This window comes from Onychostoma macrolepis, chromosome 05 (assembly GCF_012432095.1).
Source record: "Onychostoma macrolepis isolate SWU-2019 chromosome 05, ASM1243209v1, whole genome shotgun sequence".
Taxonomy (NCBI): Eukaryota; Metazoa; Chordata; class Actinopteri; order Cypriniformes; family Cyprinidae; genus Onychostoma; species Onychostoma macrolepis.
Window position 1 is genome coordinate 13,041,686 of NC_081159.1, and position 9,749 is coordinate 13,051,434.

The 9,749-nt window shown below is 36.2% G+C and overlaps 2 protein-coding genes across 3 annotated transcripts; one reads left to right on the forward strand and one right to left on the reverse strand.

Annotated features, from left to right (window-relative positions):
* The first annotated feature begins 967 nt into the window (after nucleotides 1–967).
* On the forward strand, nucleotides 968–6,836 carry alkbh2 (alkB homolog 2, alpha-ketoglutarate dependent dioxygenase). Of its 2 annotated transcripts, none has more exons than XM_058774819.1 (10): nucleotides 968–1,115; nucleotides 1,427–1,649; nucleotides 1,822–1,960; nucleotides 2,075–2,104; nucleotides 2,251–2,283; nucleotides 2,401–2,442; nucleotides 2,545–3,397; nucleotides 3,713–3,964; nucleotides 4,544–4,742; nucleotides 4,857–6,836. In XM_058774819.1, exons 8-10 carry the CDS (start codon nucleotides 3,724–3,726, stop codon nucleotides 5,173–5,175), a joined length of 759 nt encoding a protein of 252 aa, XP_058630802.1. In that variant the 5' UTR covers nucleotides 968–1,115; nucleotides 1,427–1,649; nucleotides 1,822–1,960; nucleotides 2,075–2,104; nucleotides 2,251–2,283; nucleotides 2,401–2,442; nucleotides 2,545–3,397; nucleotides 3,713–3,723; the 3' UTR covers nucleotides 5,176–6,836. The 2 variants fall into 2 exon arrangements, with proteins under 2 accessions (XP_058630802.1, XP_058630803.1); XM_058774820.1 differs by having other exon boundaries at nucleotides 2,545–2,797.
* bcl7a (BAF chromatin remodeling complex subunit BCL7A) lies at nucleotides 5,532–9,604 on the reverse strand. The gene is made up of 6 exons (XM_058774821.1): nucleotides 9,364–9,604; nucleotides 8,360–8,441; nucleotides 7,836–7,932; nucleotides 7,236–7,409; nucleotides 7,037–7,134; nucleotides 5,532–6,931 (listed from the first exon to the last, which is right to left on the reverse strand). Exons 1-6 carry the CDS (start codon nucleotides 9,453–9,455, stop codon nucleotides 6,866–6,868), a joined length of 609 nt encoding a protein of 202 aa, XP_058630804.1. The 5' UTR covers nucleotides 9,456–9,604; the 3' UTR covers nucleotides 5,532–6,865.
* Nucleotides 9,605–9,749: the final 145 nt, after the last annotated feature.

The following is a 9,749-nucleotide window of genomic DNA, read 5'->3' on the forward strand; positions in this document are numbered from 1 at the left end:
AAATAAAATCCTTACAATTACAATAGGGTTTCAATGTGCTCGAACCCCTAAAAATCAAAGCCAAACATATTCAGAACATACACAGTTCAGATGATTATTTCTGGTGGAGGGATGTTACTGCTCATGGAAGAAATGTCTCCATTTGGGATCACTTTAATATCTTCATCTGTGAGGCCACTAGAGGGCAGTGAAACTTTTTTTTTAATTCGACCAATCACAGTTAAAGACGGACACAAATATGTCTCTTATGTACCTCTATAGCTCAAGTAGCCTGCTCTTTAATCATCTCCATCAGAACTGTGGTTCTTTAACTTATATTAACTTAATATAATTTAACATGCTCATTAATGACTTGTCATATTAAAAATCAAATCAAATAGGCTATTGTTAAATTAGTAGATTCACTGAATGAATTCCGCCTCAGTTTTTTCGCCATGTCAGTTTTATTGATTGCACAGAAACTATTGGATGACAACTGAACCAAGCTGGACGATGACATCACAGAACAACGATGAACTGACTTTGAAAAACTGAGCGTTTATTGTCCTCTTTTTAGAGCTGCTTCACAGCAGAATTGAATTTTGTTTTCATTATTCAAACATTATTTTCCTGTTTAACACTGTAAAGCTGCATTGACACAATCTGTATTGAATGAAACGCTATATAAATAAAGGTGACTTGACTTGACTTAAAAAGATTTATTCCTAAAGATAGTAAATGGTTAAAGCAAAATAGCTGAGTAAGAAGTAAATTATATGAACTATATCTTATTTCTTTCAGCCTAATAAAAAACTGAAAATGTTGAAGTTTAATTCAAAAAGCCACCTTAATACAAATTCAGTGGTTTTGTGTGATAGTAAAGGTTGTAAAGTTCATACAAACACACTCCTGAGCACAGTAACTGTCTTCTGACACTGGCCAAGTAGGTAGAGCTAGCAGGAAATGACGGCAGAAGACACTTGTCCAACAGCCTCTGTACCATACACAAAGCAGAGTGAATTGTTTCAAGGCTTGCAGCATACGCTCCTGTTTGTCTGAAAAAAAAAAATGTAAACATTCTTTCTGTCTGTGTTGAACCGTGGGTATTTTTCATCTGCATGTTTCATCTCTAAATGGTAAGGTTTATTTTTGGTTATATATATGGTTTTAATCAGTCATTTTGAGTTAACTCTAACTTTCATGTTGCAAGCAAGCAGAATGTAACAGCGTGTTGTGGTTTCCGTTCATTCTGAGGATTTACTAATTAAATATAAAATTCTATAAAAAATACAATATATTTCCAATCTAAGCAGCATGTAATTATTTAAAGTTTGCTTATATAAATTGTAAAACAGCAGGAAGCTCAGCAAACAACAACATTTGATCAACCTGTGAAGTGCAGACGGAAACTTGTGAATATAATGTGTTTACTGTTGTGGTTTCTCAGGTTTGAGCAAAGAGATGCTCTCTTGATTCTTTGAGACGGCACAGCAGAGATGTCACACCAGTGCAGCTGTGTCTAATTTTAGAGAACAGTCTAAAAGGTGAAGTAAAGGTTTAGGATAACACAAGAAGACCTTCTCCAAATTATATAACTAAACTACTAACAGTGGTATATGGGCCTAACCACTGTGAACTGTTGAACTCCATCAGGACACTGGAATTCACACGTAAGTAAAAACATTTTTCAAAGACATATACCTTAGTTTTGTATTGTGTCCTGACACTTAAACTTTTTAAATACTTAAATACAATTTAATTATAAAATTATACCATATCTCCGGTTAAAATTAGACATACTGTGTTTTTCTTTTTACACGTTATAATTGTTCGTGCTGAAAGGCAGAAGAATTTGTACAAGGTGAATCAGAAAGCTCATAGAACACAGTGATGTCTTTCTGGCCCTTCGTAGCAGGAGGAGCAACTATTATTATTTTTCTTCTTGTGGTCACGGTGTGTTGCATTGTACTTAAACGAAATAGTAAGTATATCAAATCAATTATGAATAAATTATAAATATGCATGATTTGCATGCTCAATAAAGTAACTTAAGCTCTTTTTTTAAATGTTTAAATTTTTTTTTCAAAAACATTAGATCAACCATATTATGCAAACAGCCAGCAGGGTAAGTGCTTTATTTATATTAACAGTAATCACACAGCTATGATGCATGAGACCATTTTCAAGAACACACGGTCTCATGAATCAAGTCTGTTTCAAGTTTGAAAAGATCCTGTTTCAAACATTTCTTTACTTTCATTGTGATGACAGTTCAAGGTGCCAACAAAGATCAAATCATCTATGGTAGGTTTAAAGAGTATTTCTTGTTTTACACAAATAGTAGGTTATAATACTAATATTTGATGTACAGACCAATGTACAAAACATTAATACATTGTAGTTATTCCCTTTCTGCTACAGAGAATGATCATGAGTTCAGAAAAAATATCTCCAAAGGAAAAAGTGAGTATGTAATTTAAAAATATAAATAAATAAGTAATAAATAAAACCTGAATTACTTTTATTATTATTATTATATCACTATTTATTTATTTATTTTTGCAGGACAGTTTTCGTCCGTTTACATTAATAAGCCTGAAAATAAGGTTGCAGTTTATATGAACAGTGCACAAGAAGATGAGACGTATGCAAACTGCACCGACAATGATTATGAAAATGTGGAGTAGTCTGCTAAGAAGACATGACTGAAGTTCTTTAATTCATCATTCTCAGTTTTTCATTCATTGTCTTTTTTTGCACAGTACTAACTTAAGTGGATTAATGATAAAGGCCAAATAACCATTTCAGCCTTATTCAGGTAACACACATGAACTGAAAATAATCTGTTATAATGGAATGATCTGTGACCATTTAGAATGACAAAACCTGTAGGTCTTTGTAGTCCTCCAGTATATTTGCCTAACATTTTTGTCAAAAATGACAGTGTCTTCAGTGTCTGAATAAAATTTAGCACTTTTGAAATGGTCCTCTTTGCAAACTCTGTTTAGTAGTGATGGGTGTCCACAGTTCTGAATAGTTATCACAATTTGATAACTGTTACGTTTAATAATTAACGAATAATTTAGCTGCCTACCTCCTTAATTTACTGTAGCTATTGTTGTTCTCACTTTTAATTGAACCGAATACGTTAAAATGTAATCTTAAACGTAAAGCGTCCGTTTTGCCAGGCAGCATGATGTTTGTTTACATGGTTTTCCTAATTACTCACAGACTCGTTTATACAATGTAACCATAGAAAAGTAAAGTACTATATATCACGTGACATCGGTAGTGACGTGGACGTACATTTCCGGAGGTGTGCCACCCGCGAATGCTGGAAATAAAACAAAACTGGGACAGAATTTAAATGTTAAGCTATGTAGTGTGGGCGATTTATCACAGTGTGACTGCAACCGAGGTAAGAGACCATACTGAATGTTTTCAAGACCAAAGTTTCAGTAAAATAATGCACGTGCATAAACGAAGATCCGGGCTGTGCTGCCGCTTTTCACGTGTTACTAACACCCACCAAAACATTGGTGACCATAGTGCACTACACATGGTTTTGCTGTCAAAATGTGCATGATATATAGATGTGGGCACCGTACCTGTATTAAAACAATTAGTTAATATAAACTGTTAATTGTGGCTCAATGATGTTGATATTTAAAAGTGGTTTAGAAAATAGAAAGCAGACAGTCTGAAAAGTGAGTTTTTTTGTTTTGTCCTAAAGGTGTCTAATAAATGGATAAGTTTGTAACTCGGCACAGAAAAAGATCTGCTGTTGAGGCAGATGAATGGGAAACAGAGGAACCGTTCAAGAAATACAAAGAGGAATGTGAGGTGGAAGAGGAGTTTTCTCAGCCCATCCCCTGGCAGAAGATTGAGGCAGAGGGATTGGACTGTGACTACAGTTTGCTGTTTGACAAAGAGGAGGCTGATCACCTTTTCAACCGGCTAGAAGAGGAGGTGGAGTATTTTACAGGTATTGAAGGCACCTTTGTGTCATGTACACTGCTGTTCGGAAGATTGGGATCAGTAAGATTTTCTAATCTTTCTGAAAGAAATCTCTTATGGTCACAAAGGTTGCTTTTATTTGATCAAAATACAATAAAACAGTAATATTGTGAAATATTACAATTTAAAAGAATTGTAGTCAATTTGGTTATCAAGAAACATTTATTATTATCAAAGATGAAAACAATTGTGCTGCTAATATTTTTGTGCAAATGATGCATTTTTTTTTAGGATTCTTTGATAAAGCATTTATTTGAAATAGAAATACTTTGTAGTTTGTAAGACTAGCAGTCTGTGTTCACTTAATTAACATGTCCTTGCTGAGCAAAAATATGATTTTTTTTTTTTTTACCGACACCAAACTTTAGAATATGTTTATTGACTTCACAGGTACAGGAAACATTCATGTATTATCTTGTTAAACAATCTAACTTCATTATTATACTTGTATAATATGCTATGAGCCATATTAAGCACTTTATCCTGTTATTTTTTGGATGGTGATTGAAGTGTTTTGTGTTTCCATTCCATTTTCTCTGTGTCAAAGGTGACAAAGCTAAACTACAAGTGTATGGAAAGTCATACAGTGTTCCAAGGAAGCAAGCAACATATGGCGACAAAGGACTGATGTACTCTTTCTCTGGAGTCCATCTCTTGGCTAAACCATGGACTCCCACTTTGGAACGCATTCGAGATGCTGTTACCAGGGCAACAGGCCATACATTCAACTTTGTTTTGATAAACAGGTAATTTAATTGTCTGCTATTACATGTAGACATCACTGTCCTATTTGTTTTGAAAGAAATAATGGTCTTTCAAAGTGAGGAAAGTGTGTTTTTGGTTTGTGTTTTCACCGTCAGATATAATGATGGTCACGATCACATTGGAGAGCATCGGGATGATGAACGGGAACTCGATCCTGCCTGCCCTATTGCCTCTGTATCTCTAGGGGCTGCCCGTGACTTCATTTTCCGTCATAAGGATGCACGTACTGGTTCTAGCAAACTTCAGATTAAGCCTGTGAAGCTGGAGCTGGCTCACGGGAGTCTACTGCTCATGAACTATCCCACAAACACATACTGGTATCACAGTCTTCCAGTCAGAAAAAAGGTCAAAATGCCACGCATCAACCTCACTTTCAGACGCATACTGAAAAACCGACAAAAAAACTGCCATTAAAATGGAGTGATTGTTCTTTTAGCATCTCACCAGGTATTCCTGTGGGTCATGTTAGTGTTTATTTCACAACATGTGTGAAAGCTGTGTAAAAAGCCAGTGAGCATTTCTCACATTATCACTTCTGCAATGAATCCTTGTTGGTTTTTAACACATTCAGATTCTTGCACACTACATTATCAGTTTCACTTCCTTTTCACATCTTCATGTTATGATTTAGTCTTCACATTTTATGATTCATTTGTCGTTAAACTAGTCTTTAAACTCATGTCCAGTAAAATTTGTACTGTGATCTCAGAAAATCAAGCTTCAAGCTCATCAGGTTTGATGTTTGGCAACAAAATGCACTTTCAAGAGCATTCAAAGGAAATATTTTCTTTTATTTGTTTTTTTTTTTTGTTGTTTTTTAGAAAACCAATAAACTACATGTGGAATAAATAGGTTAGACACAACCATACTTCTGTACAAGACATTTCTATTATATACTGGGAAAAAAACAAACAAAAAAAACAATATGGTCCCAACGAATACATTTTGCGAAAGGTTTCAAAGATTGAACTACAGAAGGCAATAGTTTGGCGAAATACTGTGGCAAAAACATAAGGGTAGCAAAAACGTAATCGTATAAATATATACATTTTATTTTTCAAGCATACGTAACAGAGTAATTTCGAGAAAGTCATACTTAGTGTTTACATTCCAGCACTGCTGGACTGAGTATGAGGTATTCGCACAGCTGTCTACCCATAACCTGCCTGTGTTACAATCTAATCAATGTCACGTTTTTCCTTGGACGACGACACATGCGGTCAGTACAGTTGCTGCTGAAAGAAACAGTAATTTGTGAATTTCATGTATCAAAATTATGCTATTATTGTATCCCTTGTGTATGTTGGAAGGTTGTAGTGCTGTTGAAATGGCAACCAGCATTTCAAAGCTTGGTTTGAACACCACAGTTTAACTTGAACATTAGTGAAATCAACAGTTGTGGGTTACTTGACTTTGGGAAAAAAAAAAAATTAAAGCGAGACACTCAAGTGTGGGCACTTGGAGAATTGTGTAGACAGACAAGACAAAAAAAAAAAAAAAGCATTCCTTTTCTCAGTAACACAAATGTACTCAACCAAGCAGGGCCTATGCTACAAGCTATGGTCTTCACAGGAGAAGTTGGATAACTTGTGACTAGTACCATTTGCATTTTTTTATATTTAGCTACTTATGGTGAAATCTCACTAAACTACAGCAGCAGAAATCAGTTATTTCAGCGTGATTTAAAAAACAGTGTGTTGACCTTCCTGAGTGAACAAGAAAAGGTGAGTGATACAATTTTTTTAAAATCGCAAATGGCAGTTGGTATCAATGCCAATTTGGAAAAACTATGGCAGTTCCAGTGCCGTTTCATTTGACGATACTGATCTTAGTAAAAGAAATAGCACGTAGTGATTGTAGGGTAGCATGAACTGTTTTAGGATCAGTACAATATCTCACAGCTTGATTCATTACCCTTACTCATACAATGATGATCCCGACATGCCCTCCACACTAAAAATGACCACAAGAGACAGGTTTTCTGGATTAAAGTGAATAGATGGTAGTAGGGAAGAGTGTAGAACTGAAGAAAACCTCCTATGTTGTGATGTGTTTCAGGATAAGAGATGGGGATCGCAATTGCCTGACAGCTGGCAGAAGATAGTTAACTTTCTTCAGAGGAAGAATCGATTTTCCCTTTTTTGCTTGGGGGAGCACCATCTTCCAAATCCTACAAAAGAAACCATTGAATCAGTTATGAAGCAGAAAACCAAGCTGATATAGAGATATATAAACAAACATTTTTTACTTTGATGCAAGTGATGCATGCATGTACCTGGGCCAATTTGGAAGAGTCTAAAAAGTGCTCTGAATCCTCCTGTGACTTGCTGTCCCTTTTGGCTGTTATAGATTCTGATGAGCAGTGGCTTTGTTCTGAAAGTAAAGAAGTGCTATTAGAGACGCCCTAAAATCCAACAGCACAGATAGAGAAAAGAGGGTAATGAGCTCCTTGAGGCCTCGTTGGAGTCACTAACCACTCTTATGATCCTGAACAGATGAAGGCTGTTTGGAAGGATATTGGTCGCTTTTTAAGTCATTGCTGTCATTCTGAGAAGCCGCCATGGGTTCGGGTGCAGGACTAGTGTTGTTGCTGGTCTCTTGCTTCAGTGGGGAGGAGTCTGCAATGGAGCTCTGGTTACTGTTATCATCTGTATGTGGAAAAGAAAAACATGATTAACAGGGTGTTACAAATTATTTGAGATGCTTACACTTTCAAGCAGTATATAACTGTTAATAGATGGTTATAAGATAGAATAACAATCATCTTCAATTCATGTGTAGTACAACTGTTTCATCAAGCCCCTCTATTGGTTAAGAAGGATAATGGACCATTGAAAGCCATTAATAATAATAATATTTCAAAACGCATAATTGATGTGAATTTACAGGTAATTTCTGGAATACTTAAGTATTTCAGGAATCCCTAATAGATCAACTGTTTAGGAATCACAAAGATCACAATTTGGTTTAAAAACCACCATAAATTTACAATAATTGCCAAGTAACATAGCCTAAAATAGACTGAGGATTATTGTGTGATTGGAGCCTGATAACTGTCAGGTCTACAGCATTACCATGCATATCCATCATTCCAGGAGAAGAGCTGTTCTCAGGGGTAGTGACCTCGGAGCCATATTTGTCATCTTTGCCTTTCTTCTTGTTCTTGCTCTTCTGTATGACAAAAGCAGATCACTTTTTTTCCCAACAAAACCATGTGGAGACTGATGAACCAATTAACTTCTAAAAGATACAGTGTAGAAAATACCGGCTTTGTATATGTAATGCTACAACTAAAATATGTAATGATCTGGGCCACCAGAAAATAAATAAATGGCACTAGTAACCTCAATGACAGTATGAATTTACCTTTACCTTTACTAATTTAAAATGAAGTAAAAAAACAACAACATTATCACAATATTGTATCAATATATTAATGCCAATAATCCCTGTTTTAGTAATGTTTTAATCATTTTTGGGAAGAAGAGATTGAAAAAGATTTATCTGTTATATTGGCCATAACATGAAAATAATTATTGGGTAACTGATATCAACCATAATTGGAATAACTGCATTATGGTGATTAAAGATGACTTACATCATCTGACTTGGGCTCTGTCACTGGTACCCACTTGTAGATTCGCAGTGACGTGTCTCCAACAGTCACCCATTTCTTCTCCCTGGAGATGCATGTCATTGTTAGATATCAAAGACAAAGGAGACCAAAAACAAATGAGTTTAACAGAGGATTGATTATTTAAACATTTAAATTTACAGGCATCTCTATTTATTGTGTACAAAAATATTTCCAGAATATGCACTGTCGCTGATATTAACATGACATCTATGATTTTCTTCTATAAATACAGCTACACATTTTAAAGCGAGGTCAAGTCTTTAGTGGAGACTGAATAGTTGTGTAGAACAAGTAACCATAACTAACTTTATACTGATACAATGTTAAAATCATTTTAGTATTTCAAAGTTTATAAGATACTGTTGTTGTGGATATTGTTAATCTAATGACCTTTTTTTTTTTTTTTTGTAAAATGCATTTTAATTTAAGTTGCACTTAACTTTAAACAAAATGTTTAGGAGTGTGAAAGTGGAAGGGAAGCTTGAGCTCCGCGCTGAGTTTAAAGCCCCGCGCGTGGATAAAACTCTTCTCACGCGCCGTCGCTCAGGAGCGCGAGTCAGTCACTCGCTCTCAGATGAGATGAACGAGTCAAACGTCCGTTCAGCGGCACTTTTTATTCGGTACGGATGCATGACTCGAGTTTCTCATGTCAGCCCGTTCGGTTACTATTCAGCCGGCATTACAGGCTCAAACAGCAAAGCCTTCATGTGACTGCAACGAAATGGCTTCTAGGTTCAACCCACATAAAAATTTAATGGAAGAAAAAATGCCATCTACATTTTTCCTAACTAATTTTTAAAAAGCCGACAAAAAGAGCAGCCGCGCGAAGAAACGCAGAAACCGCACATCTGACTGAAATTGGAGTGGAATAAACGCTCTTTCCTTTCATTTCATTGTTTCTCGTTGTCTCTCCTCCCCCACAAGCTGTCTGTGCTGTTCGTTAACGGCTAGACGCTCTCTCTTACCATTTCCGCACTTTTTCAATTGCAGCCATAACCCGCTTGATGTCATCTTTCGCCCTGCTCCGCGTCTCCGCTCGAACCGACCTGCCCGACATTACTGCTGTTGGTAAAATATCTTTTTGCTCGCTGCCTGTTTAGACACAATGCGAATGCACACAGCACAGGAGAGAGGCGGGGTTTGTGCGCCTGCGCTGAAGCCAAATGCCCTGGAAGCATGAGAAACACGGTCAATGCGGCTACGCGTTTCGCTCCTTTGTTTAGCGAACAGAGCAAAGAAAACGATATTTTAACAGATTGTTGAGCGTTACGATCAAGTCGAAACGATGGCTACGACATCCACACACGTTTTACACATGTATCTGGAAAAAATGGAGACCGACAATCGACAG